Below are 25,216 nucleotides of genomic sequence, written 5' to 3' on the forward strand. Positions count from 1 at the left end.
TGCCCGGGGGAACTAGGACCCTTCAGATTCACTGATGGATATAGATCCCAAATCAAGGACAGGTGGAGCCAGACATTGTGTCTACCCACCACACTAATCTCTGCACAGACTGACCAACCGATCCCGGCCCCTCACCTGGAATACATCCCTCTCACTTGATGGCATATTTCTTTGCATCAATGAGGGTCCATTTGCATGTCACATTTGTCTGTACTTCAGTTTTTAATAATAATTTTCTATTATTTAGGAGTTTTGATACCCTCTTATAAGTCAATTGATTTGAGATGCTCACCACCCCCCCATGGCATGACCAGTAAAGCATGTTTATTTAACAATCCAAGTTAGTTACTAGTTAGCATTTTTTATCATACAAAAGTAGTACATGTTCATTGTAGATATTAAGAAAATAAAAACTATACACACACACACACACACACACACACACACACACACACACACACACTAGTGGCCTGGTGCAAGAAATTTGTGCACGGGGAGGATGTCCCTCAGCCTGGCCTGCACCCTCTCCAATCTGGGCCTGTGGGATCGGGCCTAAACTGGCAGTCAGACATCCCTCTCACAATCCGGGACCGCTGGCTCCTAACTGCTCACCTGCGTGATCACCCCTAACCACTCTGCCTGCCAGCCTGCTCACCCTCAACTGCCCTCCCCCGCCAGCCTTCTCACCCCCAACTGCCCCCCCTTGCTGGCCTGCTTGCCCCCAACTGCCCCCCTCTCCCCGCCCCCCCGCCAGCCTGCTTGCCCCCAACTGCCTTCCCCTCCTGGCCTAATCACCCCTAACCACCTCTGCCTCAGCCCCACCACTATGGCTTTGTCCAGAAGGATGTCAGGAGGGTATCCTGGTCCAATTAGCATATTACCCTTTTATTAATATAGATATAATCTTTAACCCTACTACCCATTTAATCACTGTTAGCACTGTGGTGTATCTCTCCCATTTTGTAATTTTAATTTAAGTATTTTAAATAAGTTTTTATTGCCGAAACCGGTTTGGCGCAGTGGATAGAGCGTCGGCCTGCGGACTCAAGGGTCCCAGGTTCGATTCCGGTCAAGGGCATGTACCTTGGTTGCGGGCACATCCTCAGTAGGGGGTGTGCAAGAGGCAGCTGATCGATGTTTCTAACTCTCTATCCCTCTCTCTTCCTCTCTGTAAAAAATCAATAAAATATATTTTTAAAAATAAATAAATAAATAAGTTTTTATTGATTTTTTTTAATATGTATGTATTGATTTCAGAAAGGAAAGGAGAGGAAGAGAGATAGAAACATCAATGATGAGACAGAATCATTGATTGGCTGCCTCGTGCACGCCCCCTCTCCTGGGGATGAGCCCGAAACCCAGGCATGTGCCCTGAACGGCAATCGAGCCATGACCTCCTGGTTCATGGGTGGATGCTCAACCACTGAACCATGCTGGTCGGGCTGTTTTTATTGATTTTAGAGGGAGAGGAATGGAGAGGAGAGAGAAACATTAATCAGCTGCCTCCTGCAAGCCCCCTACTGAGTACTGAACCCACAATCCAGACGATCTTTAGGTACATTGGGCGATGCTCACCCAAATGAACCACACTGGCCAGGACTCATTTCTTAAAAAAATACATATGCATATTCAGAGATGGGATTGTACCATACACAGTCTGGTACTTCGCTTTTTTTCTCACAATAATACATTGTATCATATTTTCACTCAGTATACATCCAGAATATTATTTTTAAAGGCTGCATGGCAGTCTGGGGTATGAATGTACAATAACATCTAAATCCCCTACTCTCAGATACTTAGATTATTTCCCGGCTTTTCATTAAGATAACAGTATACTTGTTGCTAAATACTTGCACTTATTGGGAATGTCTTCCTTGTGATGAATTCCTGGAACTGGGAGTACTGGTTAAGGAATATGCATAATTGTCAATAGCTTGCGAGGTGACCTGTGAAGACTGGTGCCCCCGTTAGTGCACAAAATTGCCTAGTTCCCTGTATCTTTCTAACTATTGGTCTCAACATCAAAGCATGTTTGTTTCTCGTTTACAGATGAAAAGTGTAGAGGTTTTATGTGACCAATTTTTTTTATCACCGGTGAGGTTAAACATTGCTTCCCACAGGTTTGTCGGTTCCAAATTAATTTTGATTTGGCAGCATTAGGAGCAACACCCAGAACATAAAACCTTGACTTGAGGAAGTCTCATTTTTGGAGTACCTGTGATTTTTTGGTTTTTACTGCCCTGCTCTGCTGAGAGAAGAGACAGGGGGATCCTAGAGGGGAGCCTGGGCTGAAGAGTGAGCTTGGGAGAGGCAGGCACTGTGGGATTCCCAGCGGGCCCAGCTGCCAGGGCACAGGAGGCCCGCACAGGGCCCAGCAGGAGGAAGCCAGGCTCAAGTATCCTTAAGGAGTGCCTTTTCTTTCCCTCCTCCTTCCTCAGACCTGATGGAGCAGGCCAACTTCTCCAACCTGGATCTGAGCGTAGGAAACTCAGATAACTCTTCTGTGACCCTAGACCTGTCCCAGCTCTCCATGCTGCCCCACCTGGCCGACCTGGTCAGTTACAGCATCCAAAAGGTCATTGGCTTTGCCAAGATGATCCCGGGATTCAGGTAAGAAGATTTGGGGACATCTGGGGAGTAGAGTTAGAGTCCTGGAGTGAGTTGCAAGGAGGCTTGAAGATCGCAAATCCACTGCTCCCCAAAATAGAGAGTGAGGCCCCGCCGCCGACCTCCTAAGTCAGAATCTCTGGGCTAAGCCCAGGGGTCTGTATTTTAGGAAGTGCGACCCTCCAGCATTACTTGAGGACCGCCCCCCCCCCCCCAGCCCCACATTCTGTAGAGGATGAAACAGAAGCCCAGGAAGGTTTAGTGGCCAATGCCAGGACTCCCGGCGTTGGAGCCCATGGGTCAGAGCCAGGTCTGGAACTCTTAGCTCACTGCTGTGTCCACTCAGCTGGCTTGGGCTTCATCCTCATAGTATGCCTTTAAATGAAGCCCTCATTAACCCTCCACACTCAATTCTGAAACCAGGATGAAGTGGTAGAGGGGAGAGAGGGTTGGGCACGAAGGCTTGTGAAGGCATTTAAGAGTCCTAGAGGGAGACAGATTTACCAGCATTTAAGATCTGGGCATCCTTCACCCAATATACCCTTCACCCAAAGGCCATTTCCTAACCATACTGAGACCTTTTTGCCCAAAAGGATATGCATAATGAGTTCTACTGGAGTAGAGATCCTGTTATGGATTCATTCATACAAATTTCTTTCACTCATTCAAGTGTTTTATTGTCTTGGTAGTAATGGCATGTATAATACTCATATTTAAAGTGTCATCTTGTCTTTTTTTATTTTTTTACGGCCAAGTAGTACTCCATTGTGTAAATGTACCATTGCTTTTAAAAAAATTCTTTATTGTTTAAAATATTACATGTCTCCTTTTCCCCCCATTGACCTCTCCCCAGCCATTCCCACCCCACAGCACATGCCCTTCCCCCTTACTATCTGTGTCCATGGGTTATGCTTATATGCATACATATAAGCCCTTTGGTTGATCTCTTACCCCCTCTACCCTCCCCTGTCTTCCCTCTGAGGTTTGACTGTCTGATTGATGCTTCTCTGTCTCTGGATCTGTTTTTGTTTTTCAGTTTATGTTGTTCACTATATTCCACAAATGAGTGAGATCATGTGATATTTATATTTCTCCCACTGGCTCAATTCACTTAGCATAATGCTCTCCAGGTCCATCTATGCTGTTGCAAATAGTAAGAGTTCCTTCTTTTTCACAGCAGCATAGTATTCCATTGTGTAGATGTATCACAGTTTTTTAATACATTCGTCTGCTGATGAGCACTTAGGCTGTTTCCAAATCTTAGCTACTGTAAATTGTGCTGCTATGAACATGGTGCATACATTCTTTCTGATTGGTGCTTCAGGTTTCTTAGGATATATTCCTAGAAGTGGGATCACTGGGTCAAATGGGAGTTCCATTTTTAGTTTTTTGAGGAAACTCCATACTGTTCTCCACAGTGGCTGCACCAGTCTGCATCCCACCAGCAGTGCACAAGGGTTCCTTTTTCTCCACATCCTCACCAGCACTAGTCGTTTGTTGATTTGTTGATGAAAGCCATTCTGACAGGTGTGAGATGGTACCTCATTGTCATTTTGACTTGCATCTCTCGGATGATTAGTGACTTTGAGCATGTTTTCATATGTCTCTTAGCCTTCTCTATGTCTTCTTTTGAAAAATGTCTATTTAGGTCTTTGGCCCATTTTTTTAAAATTTAAATTCTTTATTGTTTAAAGTATTATGTAAGTCTCCTTTTTCCCCCATTGACCTCTCCCTGGCCGCTCCCCCCCCCCCCCCAACTCATGCCCTCACCCCCCTACTGTCTGTGTCCATTGGTTATGCTCATATACACGCATACAAGTCCCTTGTTTGATCTCTTAGACCCCTGCCTTCCCCTGCCTTCCCTCTTAGGTTGGACAGTCTGTTCAATGCTTCTATGTCTCTGGCTCTGTTTTTGTTCATCAGTTTATGTTGTTCATTATGTTCCATAAATGAGTGAGATCATGTGATATTTATCTTTCTCCAACTGGCTTATTTGCTTAGCATAATGCTCTCCAGGTCCATCCATGCTGTTGCAAATGGTAAGAGTTCCTTCTTTTTTACAGCAGCATCGTATTCCATTCTGTAGAGGTACCACAGTTTTTTAACCCGCTGATGTGCTCTTTACTCATTTTTTTTATTGGATTGTCTATCTTCCTTTTGTTAAGTTCTATGAGCTCCCTATAAATTTTGGAGATTAAACCCTTATCAGATATAATATTGGCAAATATGTTCCCCCATGCAGTGGGCTCTCTTGTTGTTTTTTTGATGGTTTCTTCTGCTGTGCAAGAGCTTTTTATTTTGATGTAGTCCCATTTGTTTATTTTCTCCTTAGTGTCCATTGTCCTAGGAGCTGTATTGGTAAAGATATTGCTACGACATATGTCTGATATTTTGCTGCCTATGGATTCTTCTAATACTTTTATGGTTTCTTGTCTTACATTTAAGTCCTTGACCCATTTTGAGTTTATTTTTGTGTATGGTGTAAGTTAGTGGTTTATTTTCTTTTTTTCTTTCTTTCTTTTTTTTTTATGTATCATCCAATTTTCCCAACACCATTTATTGAAGTCTTAACTCTATTGTATGCTCTTGCCTCCTTTGTCAAATATTAATTGGGCATAATGGCTTGGGTCAATTTCTGGGTTCTCTATTCTGTTCCATTGGTCTATATGTATGTTCTTGTGCCAGTACCAGGCAGTTTTGAGAACAGTGGCTTTGTAATATAGCTTGATATCTGGTACTGTGATCCCTCCAACTTTGTTCTTCTTTCCCAGGATTGCTATAGCTATTCCGGGTCTTTTTTTATTCCATATGAATTTTTGGAGAGTTTGTTCTAGGTCTGTGAAATATGCCATTGGTATTTTAATGGGAATTGCATTGAACCTATAGATTAATTTGGGTAGTATGCACATTTTAATTATGTTGAGTCTACCAATCCATGAACATGGTATATTATTCCATTTGCTTATGTCTCCCTCTATCTCTTTTTTCAACGTCCTGTAGTTTTCCAAGTGCATGTCTTTTACTTCTTTAGTTAAGTTTATTCCTAGGGATCTTAATTATTTTGTTGCAATGGTAAATGGGATTTTTTTTTTTTAGTTTTTTTTTTTGTTTGTTTTGTTTTGTTTTAGTTTTTCTTTCTATGAGTTCATTATTGGTGTATAAAAAGGCCATAGATTTCTGGGTGTTGGTTTTGGATCCTGCTACATTGCCAAATTCATTTATTAAGTCTAGTAGCTTTTTGATAGCATCTTTAGGGTTTTCTATGTATAAATAAAATCATGTCGTCTACGAATAATGACAGTTTACTTCCTTTTCAATTTGGATGCCTTTTATTTCTTCTTCTTGTCTGATCTCTATGGCTAGTACTTCCAGTACTATGTCAAACAGGAGTGGTGAAAGTGGGCATCCCTGTCTTGTTCCTGTTCTTAGGGAAAACTGTTTTAGTTTTTGCCCATTGAATATGATGTTGGCTGTAGGTTTGTCATATAAGGCTTTTATTATGTTGAGGTATGATCCTTCTAGTCCCACTTTGCTGAGAATATTTATCAAGAAAGGGTGTTGGATTTTGTCAAAAGCTTTTTCTGCATCAATTGATATGATTATGTGATTTTTGTCTCTCAATTTGTTTATGTGTTGTATAACATTTATTGATTTGTGGATATTGTACCAGCCTTGCATCCCCAGAATAAATCACACTTGGTCATGGTGTATGATCTTTCTAATGTAATGCTGGATCTGATTTGCTAGACTTTTGTTGAGGATTTTAGCATCGATGTTCATCAGGGATATTGGCCTGTAGTTCTCTTTCTTTGTGGTGTCTTTATCTGGTTTTGGGATTAGGATAATGCTGCCTTCACAGAAAGAGCTTGGAAGTGTGCCTTCCCCTTGAATTTTTTTGAATAATCTGAGAAGAATAGGTTTAGTTTTTCTTTGAATGCTTGGTAAAACTCCCCTGTGCAACCATCCAGACCAGGGCTTTTGTTTGCTGGAAGTTTTTTGATTACTGCTTCAATTTCATCGGTAGTTATCAGCTTATTAAGGTTTTTTTATTCCTCCTGATTGAGTTTTGGAAGATTGTATTTTTCTAGGAATATGTCCATTTCCTCTAGGTTTTCCAGTTTGTTGGAGTAGAGTTGTTTGTAGTATTTTATTTTATTTATTTTTACGATCCTTTGTATGTCTGTGGGGTCAGTTGTTACTTCACTTCTTTCATTTCTGATTTTGTTTATCTGGGTCCTCTCTCTTTGTTTCTTGGTGAGCCTGACTAGAGGTTCATCAATCTTGTTTATTCTTTCAAAGAACTAGTTCTTGATTTTATTGTCTTTGTGTTTTTTTGTTTTATTGTGTTTTGTTTTTGGTCTCTATGTCATTTATTTCCTTTCTGATCTTTATTATTTCCTTCTTTCTGATTACTCTGGGCTTTTCTTGTTGCTATCTTTCTAATTCTTTAAGTGGTAGGGTTATATAATTTATTACTGTTTTTCTTGTTTTTTGAAGTAGGCCTGTAGTGATATGAATTTCCCTCTCAGAACTGCTTTCACTGAGTCCCATAGATTTTGGATTGTTGTGTTTTTATTGTCATTTTTTTCTGGGATGCTTTTTATTTCTTCTTTGATCTCTTTGGTAACCCAATCATTGTTTAATAGCATGCTATTTAACCTCCAAGTGTTTGATTTTTTTTTCTCATTGTTTTTATTGTAATTGATTTCTAATTTTATGCCATTGTGATCTGAGAAGATGCTTGATATGATTTCTATCTTCTTGAATTTGAAGAGACTTTGTCTGTGTCCCAATATGTGGTCTACCTTTAAAAATGTCCTGTGTGCACTTGAGAAGAATGTATATTCTGTACCTTTGGGGTAAAATGTTCTGAAGATGTCAATTAATTCCATTTGATCTAGTGAGTCATTTAGGTTTGCTGTTTTTTTGCTAATTTTTTGTTTAGAGGATTTATCCTGTGGTGTCAATGGCATATTAAAGTCCCCTACTATGATTGTATTGCTGTCAATTTCTCCCTTGATATCTTCCAGAAGTCTTTTTATGTATTTGGGTGCTCCTGTATAGAGTGTATATATGTTTACCAGAGTTATATCCTCTTGTTGAATTGCTCCCTTTAGTATTATGAAGTGGCCCTCCTTATCTCTTGTTATGGACTTCACTTTGAGGTCTGTTTTGTCCAAGATAAGTATTGCTATTTTTTCATTTCCATTTGCCTGGAAAAAATATTTCCATCCCTTCACTATCAGTCTGTGTGAGTCCTTTGTTCTGAGGGGGGGTCTCTTGAAGACAGTAAATATATGGGTCATGTTTACTTATCCATTCAGCTATCCTATGTCTTTTGATTGGAGCATTTAATCCATTTACTTTTAAGGTTATTATTGATAGGTACTTGTTTGTTGCCAGCTTTATTCTTTATGCCTGTGTTCCTTCTTCCCTTTTTATTTCTTCTTTTTACAGCAGACCCTTTAGCATTTCTTGCATTGCTGGTTTGGTGGTAATAAACTTCCTTAGCCTGCCTTTGTCAGTGAAGCTCCTGATTTCACCTTCAATTTTGAATGATAGGCTTGCTGTCATTACACTACATAGAATCTAAGTATTCTTAGATTCAGTCCCTTACTTTGCATCACTTTGTATATTTCATTCTATTCCCTTCTGGTCTGATGTGTTTCTGTTGAGAAATCAGTTGATAGCCTAATGAGAGATTCCTTGTTGGTAACTTTCTGCCTCTCTCTCTCTCTCTCTGGCAGCCTTTAAGCTTCTTACTTTTGCCCTAGCTGGTTTGGCTTAGTGGATAGAGTGTCAGCCTGAGGACGAAAGGGTCCTGGGTTTGATTCTGGTCAAGGGCACATGCCTGGGTTGCAGGTTCCATCCCCAGTGGGGGGCATGCAGGAGGCAGCCAATCAGTGATTCTCTCTCATCATTGATGTTTCTATCTTTCTCCTCTCCTTTCCTCTCTGTAATTAATAAAAAAATATTTTTTAAAAGATTCTTACTTTGTTGTTGATGTTTGCCTGTTTAATTATAATGTGTCTTGGTGTTGGTCTTTTGGGTTCATCTTGTTTGGGACTCTGTGCTTCTTGGATTTGTGTGACTTTTTTCTTCCCAACATCAGGAAAGTTTTCTGTCATTATTTCTTCAAACAGATTTTCTATTTCTTGCTCCACTTCCTCTCTTTCTGGCATTCCCATTATGTGGATGTTGTTTTATTTCATGTTGTCCCAAAGCTCCCTTAGGCTCTCCTCCTCCTTTTTAAGTTTTATTTTCAGTTGCTGCTCTGCTTGGGTGTTTTGTTTTGGTTTTCTACCTTGTCTTCTAACTCACTGATGCAGTCCTCAGCTTCTTCTAGTCTACTGTTGAAAATTTCCATTGTGTTCTTTGCAGCTATGTCATTCTTAATCTCCTCTCGATTCTTCTTCATTTCCTCTTGATTCTTACACATGTTGTTGAATTTGTCTTTCAGCTTTTTCAGCATCCTTATAATCATTGCTCTGAATTCTTTCTCTGACAAATTGCTTGCCTCCATTTCTTTTCTTTTCTGGTGATTCCTTCTTTTCTTTCATAGGGGTTGTTTCTTTGTCTCCCCATTTTTGTTGTTCCTTTGTGATTGTTTCTATTTATTAGATTAAACTTCTATGCCACCCAGATTTTTTTACTTTGTCTTATATAGTAGATTTTTTTGTGGGACCCAATGGTGCAATATCTCAGGTCTTCTGGGCTGAGTATTCTATGGATACCCCCTATTTGGGATATTTGCATTTTCTTGGTGTAGTTGGGTCTTGAATATTATTGTTCTGTTCGTGGATGGAGTCTCTTCTCAGGGTGTCTAGTTATGTAGATTGCTCTCTACTATGTTGACTGAACAGCACAAAATACAACTTGACAAGACACAACACAAAGGGAAGAAAACACGAATGTACTTACTACACTGATAACCCCAATAAAAATGACCACCAGAGAAAAGAGTATTCAGAGAGAGAAAAAGTGATATTGAGAAAAGAAAAAAAGGTAAGAGAGAAAAGAAAAAGAAGAAAAAATATATGGGGAGAAAACACCACAAATCAAACAAATAAACCAAAAAATGCAAACAAAAAACACCCTGAAAAAGAGGAGTACAGAATCTGTAGAGGCAGAGCTTATATACAGAAAGTAAGATTAAGGAATTGAGTGGATAGGGGAAGGACCACAGTTCAGTAAAAAGAGAATGAGTGAATAAGAAGAAAAGAAAAATAATAGATAGATGATAGATAGATAGATAGATAGATAGACAAAAAATTTTAATTTAACTATTCATTTAATTTTGGAAAAGGAGAATAGAGGAGAGAGCAGATAGACTTGAGTTTAGTGAGTGAATCTAATTAAACAATTAGGAGAAGAGAGCAAGAGAGGAAAGGAAAATAAAAGCATAAAAATTGACTAGTGCAGAAAGAGAAAAGAGAAGGGTGCATGGACTTGGAGCAGGGGAGAAGAAATTAGATATATGAGTAAGCCAACAGAGACTACAATAATAATAACACATCAATAAAGCAGATAAAGAAGATCAATTTTTAACAAGAGGTAAAAGGAAAGAGAAAAACTAAAATGGGGACAGGAGAAGAGAAAGGATGAAAAAGGGAGAATAGGGTAGAAAAAAAGAAAAAATAGATAAAATAAAATAACAAAAAAAGAATAAAAATATAATAAAGAAAAAATAATACAAAAAATAAAAGGTTAAAAAATAAAGAAATAAAAATTTTTAATAAAAGATAAAAAATAAAATTAAAAATGTAGCTCATTTCAGCAGAGCTTTAATGCCCCATGGGGGCTGGTTTAAGATCTCATTCTTATGTTTTGTCTGCCACTTCTCAGTTTCCTGTTAGGTAGTCAGCACTGTGTTGAAGTTCCAAGCGACCCACCACTCCTCTGTGTCTATCTCCACAGCCTTGGTTGCAAGCAGGCTGGACCATCTGCCCACTTTGCCTGTCTGCCTGCTGTCAATCTTAATCACTCCAGCATCTGTTTCTGACAGGGCTTTAGGTGGTGCTGCATTACTTTCTGGGACTGAATGGGCCCCTCTTCAACTCAGTCCCTGAGGGCCCTTTGGGGCTATTCAGAGTCTTTGTTTCCTTTGAAAATCTCATGGCGTAGGCTGTATTAGCTGCCCTGAAGCTGCTGGGAGGGGCTGGATCTTCAGGGGGAAAATGCCTGCTTAGGTGTGGAGGGTCAGGAACATCTCAGTGCCAGATTCCCGGTCACCTCTCTCTGTCCTGCTCTCCTCTACCACCTCTCTCCAGACTCCACAAATCTGCACCTCCACCTGCACCACAGCCTTGAGAGAGTGTTTGTAATAGAAAGGTCCTATGAACTAGGTTTAGCAAATTAAAGCAAAGACAAACAGAGGCAAAACAACCACACAACTACAAGTTTCTCTCTCCCCTGCCCCCCTCCAGCACTGTGCAGTTTGGGCAGTTCTTCGGGTCACCTTTCTGAGCGCAGCCTCTCGTGGCTGTGGACTTAGATCTAGATTCCCCAGCCACCAGCAGCCCCGTGACGACTTCCTTTCCACAGTCAGATATTATGCCTGTCCCCAAGGGACACGGAGTTGGTGCAGTGCAACTTCTTTCTGACCCTCTCAGCCAGTGGTCACGAGTCTCTCTCTTCTGCCCAGATCTTTGATCCTACCATTCTCAGGCATCCTCTGCCCTTCCTGGCTGCAAATTGTCTCACCAGCTGTGTCTAATTTGCCAATTCCGGGCAGATGTTATTCCATTTAATTGCTTCTTCTATCTGCTCCGGGAAAAGGCGCAGGACATGTCTGCCGATTCAGCCACTATTTTTTCTCCTCCTCTCTACCACCGCAAATAGTATTAAAATAGTTAAAAATTGACACTTTTAGTAGATAGTTGAAGGGTAATTATATCTATATGTATGTATATTCATATCCTCACTCTTTCTAAAAGTTCATTTAGAACATTGTCATAAAATACATATACAGTGTGGTTGAGAAATAGAAATAAATCAATATTATGCAATATTATCATCATTCAAGTAATGGCAATAGTTGCAATTGTAGCAGCAGGCACAGAATGGCTCCTAGATACTGATGTTCAGATTCAGTGCTGGAGCCAGAAAACAATTTCACATTGGCCAGCTCTGAATGGAAACTAAAATGGGGTACCATTTATTGTTTTGTGAATCTCTCTGCTGGCCATCAGTTACTAACTAAGGGAAGTCATCAGTTACTAACTAAGTTACCACAACACCAGCTAGATAATGGTAATTCACAGGGCTAAAACCCAGCACTTCCCAGTTTGTTTCTGCCCCAAGACTGCTGGCTCTGTGTTATTTTATGCCTCTCACCACTCCAAATGCCAGGGATGTTCCAATGCTCTTCCCTTAGAATTAATGGGAAAATTGTAAAGAAGAAAAAAACATCAAATGGCATTGAGACACTTACTGCATTGTACATTTGGTTGTAGCAGAGGAAGTAAGGGGCACTCTAGCAGTCAGGCAGGAGCGAGCTGCTGTCACCTGTGAGCTCAGCATTGTGCTGGGCTTGGGATCTACCCTCTAGAGCCTTTCCTTGGAACAGACAGCACATTCCGCCTAGTACAAGTTCCAACTTTCTCCTCCACTCCTCATGTTATTGTTTGCTAACTCCATGTGTTCCAGAGTATTGTTTTATGTAAACAGCCAGAGGAAAAAAACACCTCAATGTGCCAATGGATACATGGTAGCACCCAGCTTTCATCTTAATTTAAGGGAGCAGTTCTCATTTATGCAGGTTCCATCCTTCCCTGCCAAGTGAGGCGGGGGGTGGGGGGGGAGGGGAGGGTAAAGATCATCTGATGCTAAGGTTTGGTGATTCTAAGTGGTGGATGGGATGGCACACAAGGGAAATGGTTCTAAAAAGAAAGCCACTCATTTAACCAGCTTACTCCATGGCAGCCCCCTCCATTATGTAACCCAAACCCCCATTTTTCTCCCATGCCCTTGGCCCCTATCCCTTAACCTCGGCACATATACCCTTAAACAAATAACACTACCAGTTCTTCAATTTCTCTCCTCAAGAATGAATTGAAGTCTTTCCCTTTCAAGCCTCATTTCCAGAGTTCCTTTGCCTAGCTTTGCAGTCATGGCCAAAGTGACATGTACATGAGCAGGTACTGGAGCTGTGCAGTTATAGATCCAAAACTGTGTAACTTGATCCTGGCATGCTTGGGTTGGCTTCCCTCTCCTCAGCATGACTTGAGAAGTCACTAATTGGACTGTGTTCTAATAGAAATGGAGCAGGCCTTGGCAAGAGCTCTTGGGGGCACGCTGATGTGGATACAGAGGTGATGCAGAGCCTGGAAGAGGGCCAGAGCCCTGGTTCCGGGGGGACCCAGATGGGGCCAGCCCATCAGCTGTCCCGTTCTGCCAGTTTCTATACTTAGGGGTTCTGTTTTTCCAAGAAGTGAAAGAACAGTGGCTATGTCCTTGGTGGCTTTGATCTTGTTGCCTGTAGGCAGGGGTGGAGTGTGTGGGGAGGGCAGGATTAGATGTCTGTGTGGGTGAGTGGGTGGGGGTGGGGGGAACAGGATGAGACTCTAATGTGGGCATGGACTGTTGGGTATGAACAGTGCTGTGGTGTGGCCTGGGCCCTGCTCCTGACTCCCTCCTGCCCTCCCTCAGACTCTCAGTCTGCATCCCACCGATATCCCTCCCTCCGTGTTGTAAAACAAATGCATGGAGGAAGTGGGGCCAGGAGCAGTTTTGGATCTGGCTGTGAGCTCCACTTAGAAATGCCCTGTATTTTCAGGTCATGGGTAGTAATTCAAGGTCATTCTAGTTTGGCTTTCATAGCAGTAGCATATCCAGATCACAATAGGCAGTGATCTCCCCACCAGTCTCTCTCCCCATCCAATCTCGCAATGGGATGTTTGACCACTTCTGAACATTAATTTTTAGTGGGCCATTGAACAAAGGGTTATGTACTACGATAATTCTCACAAAATTACTTGTAATAACAAAAATTAGAGAGACCCAGAAACGAGGGCATCTAGTGGTCTGTGGGAGATGACACCAGATTTCAACCACGTGCATAAGGGACACATGCAACGGGAATATTCAGTGAGCGCCAAAGCTTTGCTGCACCAAGACCCGGCCCATAAACGTATCTCCTGCACAGCAACTCTTCCTTTATAGACAAAGAGAGCCCCCCCAGTGACACCAACACCAATCAAGACTTAACTATACAAAGGAGGACCAAGATGGAGGCATAGGACGGAAGCCTGATTGTTGCCTACCACAACAACTTTGAGACTACGACAAGAGAGCAGAGCAGACACCATCCAAGACCACCATAGGGCTGGCTGAGTAGATGCTCTACAACTAGAATAAAAGAGGGGGATGTGGGATGATGCTGATGCCGGTGACCCAAAGACCACACTTTAAGAACTACAGCTCAGGCGACACAAAAGAACTATGGCTCAGGCGATACAACAGCGGCCTGGAACGTGCTCAGCGCAGTTCCCCCGGCGGTCTCCGGCTGAGGGGACGGCTCCACTGGCAGCCAAGCACGGACAGACGAGCCCCTATGAGACATGGGGTGGGAGACTCCGCGCTTGCTGACCTCTGAGTCCGTCAAGAATCTCAACGCCCCGGAAGCGGCCAGGTGCGCATGCTCGGCGACCGGCCACCGATGCAGACCCAAGGGCCGACACAGCGACGCCAGACTGGCCCACCGCCATGCACCGGGTGCACCGGAGCTTCGCCGAGCTGCCGCCCGACGAGTTCTGCAGCAGCCATACTGGAGCTCCGGAAGGATGGCCAGGGGAATTGCTGAGGGGGGATTGACCGGCAGGAATTGGGATCGGGAAGACGGGGCCCCACTGAGACCCGGGTGCGGGCGGGGTTGCGCGCCTCTGGGCTCGGGTGTGGTCACACGCCTCTGGGTATAAGTGAGGCCTCACGTCCCTGGGTCTAGGTGAGGCCACATGCCCCTGGGTCCAGGTGAGGCCGGACTCCGGGTCCGGGTGAGGCCAAGTGCCCCTGGACCCGGATGACGCTGGATCCCGTGCCCGGGCGAGGCCAAGCGCCCCTGGGTCTGGGAGAGCCCACACACCCCTGGGTCCAGGCAGACCATGTGTCCCTGGATCCGGGTGAGGCCGCGTGCACCTAGGCCCGGGTGAGCCCAAGTGGCCCTGGGTCTGGGAGAGGCCAAGCGTCCCTGGGTCCGGGTGAGACCATGTGTCCCTGGATCCGGGTGAGGCCTCGTGCACCTAGGCCCGGGTGAGCCCAAGTGGCCCTGGGTCTGGGAGAGGCCAAGCGTCCCTGGGTCCGGGCGAGACCATGCGACCCTGGATCCGGATGAGGCCTCGTGCACCTAGGCCCGGGTGAGCCCAAGTGGCCCTGGGTCGGGGAGAGGCCAAGCGTCCCTGGGTCCGGGTGAGACCATGTGTCCCTGGATCCGGGTGAGGCCTCGTGCACCTAGGCCCGGGTGAGCCCAAGTGGCCCTGGGTCGGGGAGAGGCCAAGCGTCCCTGGGTCCGGGTGAGACCATGTGTCCCTGGATCCGGGTGAGGCCTCGTGCACCTAGGCCCGGGTGAGCCCAACTGGCCCTGGGTCTGGGAGAGGCCAAGCGTCCCTGGGTCCCGGGTGAGACCATGTGTCCCTGGATCCGGGTGAGGCCTCGTGCACCTAGGCCCGGGTGAGCCCAAGTGGCCCTGGGTCGGGGAGAGGCCAAGCGTCCCTGGGTCCGGGTGAGACCATGTGTCCCTGGATCCGGGTGAGGCCTCGTGCACCTAGGCCCGGGTGAGCCCAAGTGGCCCTGGGTCGGGGAGAGGCCAAGCGTCCCTGGGTCCGGGTGAGACCATGTGTCCCTGGATCCGGGTGAGGCCTCGTGCACCTAGGCCCGGGTGAGCCCAAGTGGCCCTGGGTCTGGGAGAGGCCAAGCGTCCCTGGGTCCGGGTGAGACCATGTGTCCCTGGATCCGGGTGAGGCCTCGTGCACCTAGGCCCGGGTGAGCCCAAGTGGCCCTGGGTCGGGGAGAGGCCAAGCGTCCCTGGGTCCGGGTGAGACCATGTGTCCCTGGATCCGGGTGAGGCCTCGTGCACCTAGGCCCGGGTGAGCCCAAGTGGCCCTGGGTCTGGGAGAGGCCAAGCGTCCCTGGGTCCGGGTGAGACCATGTGTCCCTGGATCCGGGTGAGGCCTCGTGCACCTAGGCCCGGGTGAGCCCAAGTGGCCCTGGGTCGGGGAGAGGCCAAGCGTCCCTGGGTTCGGGTGAGACCATGTGTCCCTGGATCCGGGTGAGGCCTCGTGCACCTAGGCCCGGGTGAGCCCAAGTGGCCCTGGGTCGGGGAGAGGCCAAGCGTCCCTGGGTCCGGGTGAGACCATGTGTCCCTGGATCCGGGTGAGGCCTCGTGCACCTAGGCCCGGGTGAGCCCAAGTGGCCCTGGGTCTGGGAGAGGCCAAGCGTCCCTGGGTCCGGGTGAGACCATGTGTCCCTGGATCCGGGTGAGGCCTCGTGCACCTAGGCCCGGGTGAGCCCAAGTGGCCCTGGGTCTGGGAGAGGCCAAGCATCCCTGGGTCCGGGTGAGACCATGTGTCCCAGGATCCGGGTGAGGCCTCGTGCACCTAGGCCCGGGTGAGCCCAAGTGGCCCTGGGTCGGGGAGAGGCCAAGCGTCCCTGGGTCCGGGTGAGACCATGTGTCCCTGGATCCGGGTGAGGCCTCGTGCACCTAGGCCCGGGTGAGCCCAAGTGGCCCTGGGTCAGGGAGAGGCCAAGCGTCCCTGGGTCCGGGTGAGACCATGCGTCCCTGGATCCGGATGAGGCCTCGTGCACCTAGGCCCGGGTGAGCCCAAGTGGCCCTGGGTATGGGAGTGGCCAAACGTTCCTGGGTCTGGGTGAGACCATGTGTCCCTGGATCCAGGTGAGGCCTTGTGCAACTAAGCCCGGGTGAGGCCACGTGCCCCTGGGTCTGGGAGAGGCCAAGCGTCCCTGGGTACGGGTGAAGCCAGATCCTGGGTCCGGGTGAGGCCGTGCGCCCCTGGATCCATCCGGGTGAGGCTGGGTCCCAGGCCCGGGTGAGACCACGCGCCCCTTGGGTATGGGTGAGGCCACGTGCCCCTTAGTCCAGGTGACGCCGTGCCCCTGGGTTCGGCCGAGACCAAACCAGAGGGAGTCGGACCTCCATTACCACCATTTGTCCACCATCCAGAGCTGAGGGGTCAGTGCTGACATGTACACATAAGGAACTACTGGACATCGAAATTGGGTCTCAAAAGAACTGTTGGTCCAGGGGGAAGCTCGCTACAGATTGATTCATTTGCCTGTCAGCATAAATATTATTGCTCGTCTCACATTCAGTTCTTATTAGTATATATCTAGTGACATTTGATCTCATTCATCTAGAGGAAATGATGAACAACATAGACTGAGGAACAAGAACAGAACCTGAATCAAGGAGGCATCGATCGGACTATCGGGCCTCAGAGGGAGGATAGGGGAGGGTAGGGAGAGGGTGGGGGGAGGGGGAGAGTTCAACCAAAGGACCTGTATGCATGCATATAAGCCTATCCAACGGTTAAGTTCAACAGGGGATTGGGGCATGCGTGGGGAGAGGGGTGGGATGGGAATGGGGGGATGAGGACAAATATGTGACACCTTAATCAATAAAGAAATTTAAAAAAAAAAAAAAAAAAATTAGAAGCAACTAAATGTCCCCAAAATAAGTGGAAAGGAGACTGATTAAATAACTTATAGTATTGATATAATATAACATTATCTAACCCTCTATGAACTGGGCTAAAGAAATTTTAGTGATGTAAGAAGTGGGACACAGCCCTAACCAGTTTGGCTCAGTGGATAGAGCGTCAGCCTGTGGACTGAAGGGTCCCAGGTTCGATTCTGGTCAAGGGCATATACCTTGGTTGTGGGCACATCCCCAGTGCGAGGTGTGCAGGAGGCAGCTGATCTATGTTTCTCTCTCATCGATGTTTCTAACTCTCTATACCTCTCCCTTCCTCTCTGTAAAAAATTAATAAAATATATTAAAAAGAAAAAAGAAGAAGAAGAAGTGGGACACAGGCCCAACTGGTATGGCTCAGTTGGTTGAGCATGTCCTATGCACCAGGAGGTCACAGGTTTGATTCCCAGTCAGGGCACATGCCCAGGCTGCAAGCTCAATTCCCAGTAGGGGGCATGCAAAAGGCACCTGATCAATGTTTCTCTCTCATTGATGTTTATATCTCTCTATCGCCCTCCCTCAGACATTAATAAAAACATTTTGAAAAAAAGAAGTGGGACACAGAATTTCTATGAACTTGAGCACGTTTTTTAAAAAGATATTTGCATAGAAAAAATAAAGATAAGAAAATATACCAAAATGTTCTTTGTGGTTATGAGTAGTTTTATTTGTTTTTATATTTTTTCTGTATTTTCTAAGATGTAATGATGAACATGTGTTCGTTATATAATGAATTAAAACCCAAGTGAGGGTGTTTCTATTTTTTTAAATGTGGATTGAGCATCTAGAGAAAAGTGACAAGGATGGTGAGATGTCTAGACGCCGTGCCACTAGGGCAGTCTATTCTGGAGAAGATGCAAGGGGTACATGGTAGCTTTCTTTAAATGGTTAAAGGGATGCCCATAGCTAATGGGAAGGTCTGGTTCTGTGTTCCTTGAGAAGATAGAAGTACAAGCAATGTGTCACCATGTGAGTCATAGATCAATAGAATAAAGACTCTTAATAAAGAACTAACAGGTTTGTGGCTGAATCTAGAGGCATGAGCTCCTTAGCTCGAGAATCCTGGGGAGGCTGTGTGGGAACCATGTGTCAGGAATGCTGAAGAAGACACTGGACCACATACCCTCTAAGAGAGGTCTTCCACCTCTACCACTCTGTGTTTTTTTCAATGTAGACTCTTTGCTAGTCACCCTAATATTCTTTTTATGAACCAAAGTATAGCCACAGAGAGGATGACAACCTATCTACAGGATATCCAGGCATAAATATACAGTCAGGAAGAGAGGGCAGGAAAAACCAGAAACAATTTTATCTGCAGGCTCTGCTTTTTTATTGTCATTGTTCAGACAAGCCCAGCTCATGATGAAGAATAGTGGAACGAGTCATTGGACTTTTGATCCATTAGCACATATTTGTTGACCTTCTCTTGTGCTCAGGGCTAAGTGGTCAGCGTGTGAGTAATTAAGAGGTGGTGCTGGCCTTCAAGTAGCTTACAGTTAAGGTCCAGATCAAGCATATAAAAAACAAAGCCAACGGGAAAAGGACAAAATAGGAGTACAAGCAATGTGCAGGGGTTTGTAAAGGAATGGCTCCAGTTCTATTGAAGAGAATCATAGAGTGGGGGACTCCAAGGGAGACCTCATCAGATGTAGGATCAGGAGGACCAGATGGAGGGAAAGAAGAAGGGAAGTTTTGGCTGCAGCTGTCACATGCTCAGAGGTATGGTGGTGTGAGAACACAGCATTGAAATGTGGAGTGGTCCACAGTTGTTCAAATGGAGGGTTGGTGGGGTTTGCAATGAGAAACAGGCTGGAAAGACAGGTTGGAGACAATTTGTAGAGTGCAAGCTTGATCCTGGGTATTTGCTAATCAGTGAGGATTTCGAAGCACAGGAGTGCGATACTTCCCTGTAGCAGCAGTAAGAAAGATGAATGAGAGACATGAGAGTTTTGACTCCAGAATTCTAGTAGGAGGCAACTAAAAAAGATGATGGAGCTATAACAATCACCTGGGAGTGGGAATGAGGACAAGGGTTCCAGAGATGTTCTAGAGACAGAGTTGGCTGACCTTTACTACTAGGAAGGACTGGAGGACATGAGGAGGGAGAGTGGGGAAAAGCATGGGAGCTGTTGAAGATGCTTCTGGCCATGCATTTGTAGACCACATATTCATGTCATAGATCCTGGGAGCTCTATGGAGCCTGGGAGCTTCCTCAGGCTCTATCCTCCTGTCCCTAAAATACCTCTGGCTGATTAGAACCAGGAGATCCTGGCAAGCCACTGGGTTTTTCTTTTTTTAGTAGCTGAGCTACTTCATTTTTTATCTTGACATACAGTCTTGAGTTGTTCTCCCTCAAGAAACAGTCTTGTTCTTTCCAATCAGACTTTAAGCTCCTCAAAGGAGGATCCAGGGCACATACTGGTCACCTGGAAGGTATAGACCTATCAAAATACTACACTGATTTTCATAACTTGCAGATCTAACCTTCACCTCTACCCTCCCCGGCAGAGATCTGACCGCTGAGGACCAGATTGTGCTGCTGAAGTCAAGTGCCATCGAAGTCATCATGTTACGCTCCAATCAGTCCTTCACCATGGACGACATGTCCTGGACCTGTGGGACCGATGACTACAAGTACCGCATCAGTGATGTGGCCAAAGGTATGTCTCCACCCTCTCTTAGCTCCCCGACTCTGGCTTCACCCATTCTGGGGTCATGGGCCCTGCTCAGGCAGCAACAGGGAGAGAAAGGCACGGGTCAGGCATGGTCAGGGTTGGAGGTGGGGTGGGGTGGGGTGCAATGGGTGTCTCCTCATTTCGGCCCACAGCATCTGACCATTCTCTCTCATAGCTGGACACAGCCTGGAACTGATTGAGCCACTCATCAAGTTCCAGGTCGGTTTAAAGAAACTAAACTTGCATGAGGAAGAGCATGTCCTGCTCATGGCCATCTGCATTGTCTCCCCAGGTATGAGGCCTAGTGATGAGGAACTCAGGGACCTGGGACATGGGGAATATGAAAAATGAAGCCCTGATGAGAGCCAGCATGGTAGTCCTAAGAGAGAAGTGAGCAAATGTTAAACAGACAGACCAGGAAACAACCACTTTGCTAGGTTTGCAAAGCTCATATGGTGTTTGTATACTAACCCCCCCCCCCCACCACACACACACACACACACTGTCCTTGGCCTTACCTAGTGAGGTTTTTAGTGATTCATAGGTGGGATTCTTGGGAGCCAGGTAGATGGGGCTTCTCAGACCACAGACAGTCCTGGATAGTCCCAATATTCAGGGTTTGCTCTTGTGTGAATAGCACCGAACTTCCTTGACACTGAGCTCTCCTAGGGGGCCAGGGTAAAAAAAAAAAAAAAAAAAAAAAAAAACCTGGGAAGCGATTAATGGTTCTGCCTAGACAGTATATCTGACTAATTTTGGAGGCACTGTGCTGTGATCCATGAACTCTTCTACCTGTTTGGGATGGGAAGAGGGAGAGAGGCTGAGGAGGAGGTCATTGTGGTCCTAAGGATGCTATATTTGGTGATGAGGCCCGAAGTGGTGTAGCCCTTTCTCAGCCTGGACTCTACTCAGGGAACAAATGAGTGACTTCTACCCAGGAATGCTTTCCTAGGCTGGGGAACCAAGGAATGAATATGGGATCCCCTCCCCTTTTCAGCCAGCATTCACTCATTCATTCATACATACACTCAGCAATGATTTATTGAGCACCTACCAGGTACTAAGTACTCTGCTGGGCATAGGGATTCAGCAGAGTTTGGTTCCAGGCAGAGGGAACATAAATGTATATCTGAAGGCCAAAGAGTCTGATGGAAAGATGGACTGTAAAGATAGAGGGACAGGGCCAGATGGGCCCATAAAATTACCTGCAGCTTGATCCTAAATGCAACAGGAAGTGGTTGAGGGGCTTTCAGGACTGTGATGTCACAGGTCAGTAGTCATACAGGGGTGGCCTAGGAGGATGCTGAAGTCGGGTGTCTGTGTGGACCGAGGGGTGGTGGGGAGATTGAATAGTAAGGACGCAGCTCAGAGCTCCTGTACCTCCGCCTCCTGTCTCCTCCCTGTGCCTACAGACCGCCCCGGAGTGCAGGATGCTGCGCTGATCGAGGCCATCCAGGACCGCCTGTCCAACACACTGCAGACCTATATCCGCTGCCGCCACCCACCCCCAGGCAGCCACCAGCTCTATGCCAAGATGATTCAGAAGCTGGCTGACCTGCGTAGCCTCAACGAGGAGCACTCCAAGCAGTACCGCTGCCTCTCCTTCCAGCCCGAGTGCAGCATGAAGCTCACACCTCTCGTGCTGGAGGTGTTTGGCAATGAGATCTCCTGACTCCAGCACCCTGTGGTGGCGCCTGGGGGGGCTGCTCCTCTAGGGCTTCGTGACCGGGCCTGGGGATGACTGCCCTTCCCACCCACTCCCAAGTATAGCCCCTCCTCTCCCACCTTTTCTCCCTGCCCAACCTAACACCGGGTCCCCGATATCTATAGGCCACAGGCTGACCCCAGTCCCTTACGACCTCAATTATGAGGAGTTGCTGTTTATTCGACAGAGAGACTCAAGTCGGGGCAGAGGGCAAAGGCTGAAGGCAGGACCTCACCTGGGGATGCCCCCACCATTCCAGAAGTGGCTGCTGGCTGGTGCCCAGGGTTACGAAAGGAAAAACAGGCGGGCAGGAAAAACACACCCATTCCTCAGGGACAGATACCCATACCTCCCCCCGATTCAGGTCCACAGGTCCAGAGCCTAGTGGGGATCTCCCTCCCCTGCACCACCATGATAAAGAACTGGCCACAACCCCCACTTTATCCCCACCTCATCCTGCCACCAGGCTGTGCTGCTCTGTCTCAGGGCAGCATGCCATGATGGGGCCTTCTCCCTCTGTCTTCCCATCCCTGGCCTGTCTAGGATACTCACTGCCAAGAAGGACCAAAACCAGGGTGACTAAGGTCACAACTCCCCCCCACCCTCACCCATCTCTGCTGGCCAAAGTACACTTGCCTTTCCCTCAGAGCCCACTTTCATCCCATCACCATGGTAACATTCTCCTAGGAAGTAGCTATGGTGAGGGAGCTTTCTCCCCATGGCTGGGCCACTGGCCCAAAACCCACCTGCCGAGAGAGCCAAGGAGGGAAGAAAGCAGGGCCCAGGTGGTGGGACACAGGCAAACCCTGCCTCACAGAAGAGTCGTGGATGGTGGCCACAGCTGTCCCTGTCACCAGCCCCCTGGCTCCTCAGCCTGGATCTAAGAGGTTCGTTGAGGCAGGAGCTCTCCTTGCAACAATCCACGTGGCAGGACTGAGTTGCCCCTAGGTTGCAGGGAAGCACCAAGCACCGTCCTCACCCTCCCTGCCAGTGCCTTACCTCCCACCCCAGAGAGAGAACCCGCTGCAAGCTCCCAGGCCCTCCCACTGTGGGACCTCACCCTAGGATGGCCAAGGATGACCCAAAGATCTCCGCACTCTCCCAACCACCCCATAGCCTAGAGAAGCAGTGCCCGCTCTGTTACCAGTGGGGGCCATATCTTTTCCACCTGGTGGGTGGGATGGAGGTGAAGACCTTCCAGACCCCAACAGCCTAAGTCACACGCTCCCTGCCCACCTAGCTGTAGTTCTCAGGTGGCCATTCCCCCAGGAGACCCAGTTGCTGTGCTCTGAGACCTCAGGGTGTGGAGAATGGGCTGGCCTCAGCCGGGAGAATGGGCTGGCCTCTGTGCCTAGTCGGAGAGCATTTAGGGGTGGAGTTGTGTGGGGCTGGTTCCCCTCTTATTCTTGCTCCACCACCCCAAAGTCATAAGGAGCCTGGCGGGCAGGGTGGGGGTGGGGTACATAACTTCAAACTTCGTGTTCTTCGTAGCCAGCCCAGCCCAGGAGGTGGGAACTCTAGGCCCATTTACTCTGGGGTGGGGTTCCTCAGTGTAGGCGTGTGGGACCAACATAAAGGGTTCTCGCAGGAGCCCCAGAAGGTCCTTCAGATAGTCTCTTGAGTTTGGTGGACACAGCCATATTCGATGTCTCAATATGGAGGAGTTCGTATCAGTACGATACCTTCCCACCTGCATCTGTGTCCCCTGAAAATGCTGGGAGCAACCCGACTTACCACAGCCAGAGCCGTCAGTGCCCAGTGTTTCCTCAGATGGGAAACATCTGGCAGCCACATTCCTCGTTGCAGAATACCATCCTTATGGCCGAATCTTGTGCTTATTAGATGTGAGTTGTTTTTGGAATCTGTCTCCATTTCGTACTACACTCTAATATAGCGGGTAGTAGGCACCACTGATTAAGAGATATTTATGGGGGGAGAACTTATATTGTGAAAATGCTATACAGTAATTATTGTTGTTATTGTTGTTGTTTTGTAAATTTGGGGGAGACCCTTGTTATTTGATTTTTAGCTGCCAAACACATTGGTCCAGCTTGCTGTTCAGTGGGAGAAAAAGTTTGAAAGTCGCTAAGGTCATTTAGCCTCCTCATTAAAGAAAACTGCCGCTTGGAGGAGGGCGTGGACTCACCCCAACTCATATAACTAGTTAGAAGTAGCGCCAAGACTGGACCCCGACTTTGGGCTTAAGGTCCAGTGCTCTTTTCACTACACCACGCTTTAGCTCAGACCCCATTGCTCATCCCCCCAGTGGCCAACCCAATCCTTTGGGGGAAGTGCTGGATTTTAGACAGAGCAAGTCTAGATCCCAAACCCCTGCCTCCCTTCCCTGAGTTGTCACCCCACTGACCCCTCAGGAGGTGAGGGACAGCTCAGTCTGTGTCTCACTGTGAATCAGAACCCCCACCCCCAATGTGGCCCTGGCCAGATGGGGTCTCTGCCTCATCCCTTCTAATGCTGTTGCCTTATCAATAAAGTGCATTTGTCTTTGTGATGTCTCCACCTTCCCAGCTCTCCCCCTGGTCCTGCTTCCTCCAGGGGCCCAACTGGACATGGAGAACAACAGCTCCTCAGTCCTGGGCCCCACAACAACCCACCCCACTCCCAAAGGGAATTCTGGGAGCTGAGATGGAAAAAAAAAAAAAGGAAAAGTGAAGTTTCACGGGGCTGAATTGGAAGGAAATGTGATGATCATCTAATGAGAGAAGGTGAAGGCAGGTGTTCATAAATCAAAAACTTTTAAAGTACATTATTGGAAACTCTAGAAAGTGTGTGCCCCAAAATGCCAACTAGACAAGATTCCAGGAGGAGCTCCTTCTGCTGCCTAACTGGGAAAAGTGGGAGAATCCAAGTAAGGCGAACAGAGAAGACTGGGGTGTACGACAGACTTGGTGAAAGCTGGGAATGAAGCGGCAAAAGCAGGCTTTATTTAGTTAGTTAACCCTCACTCGAGGTTATTTTCCCATTGATTTTTAGGGGGAGTGGAAGAGAGAGGGAAAGAAAGAAAGAAATATCCACGTGAGAGAAACGCATCAATTGGTTGCCTCCTGTACAAGCCCTGACCAGGGCCCTAGGCCAGGGAGGAGCCTGCAACCGGGGTTCGTGCTCTTAACCAGAATGGAACCCGGGACCCTTCAGTCCATAGGCAGATGCTCTATCCACTGAGCCAAACCGGCTAGGGCCAAAAGCAGGCTTTAAAGAAAACCTCTTGAGTTATTTCCAGAGAGAAAAACAAAACAAAAAACGTTTGCCAGAAATAACCCAATGAAGAAAGGCTTGCTTATGGTAATGAAAATGGCTCATACTACATAGCACTTACTTCGTGGGAAGTGCTGCTGTAAATAAATGCTTTATGCACACCAACTTGCTTTGTCCTTATAAGGACCCCAGGGGAGATGGACTGCCGTTACCCCCATTTGACAGAGGGGATAACTTGCCCAAAGCCACATTGGTGGAGAGGTGGGATTTGAACCCTTGGCAGCTAGCTCCAAAAGCCTTTGATGAGCT

At 46.9% G+C, this 25,216-nt stretch overlaps 1 protein-coding gene across 1 annotated transcript in view; it reads left to right on the forward strand.

The window, feature by feature from the left end:
• Positions 1-24,969, forward strand: part of VDR (vitamin D receptor) — a 68,493-nt gene extending 43,524 nt beyond the window's left edge. Inside the window, exons 7-10 of the mRNA XM_028144255.2 lie at positions 2,442-2,613; positions 19,823-19,974; positions 20,165-20,281; positions 21,402-24,969. Coding sequence (XP_028000056.1) covers positions 2,442-2,613; positions 19,823-19,974; positions 20,165-20,281; positions 21,402-21,661 — 701 coding nt within the window. The 3' untranslated portion in view covers positions 21,662-24,969. The remainder of the gene's footprint in view (positions 1-2,441; positions 2,614-19,822; positions 19,975-20,164; positions 20,282-21,401) is intronic.
• Positions 24,970-25,216: the final 247 nt, after the last annotated feature.

The sequence above is a fragment of the Eptesicus fuscus genome, chromosome 7 (genome assembly GCF_027574615.1).
Source record: "Eptesicus fuscus isolate TK198812 chromosome 7, DD_ASM_mEF_20220401, whole genome shotgun sequence".
NCBI classification, from domain to species: domain Eukaryota; kingdom Metazoa; phylum Chordata; class Mammalia; order Chiroptera; family Vespertilionidae; genus Eptesicus; species Eptesicus fuscus.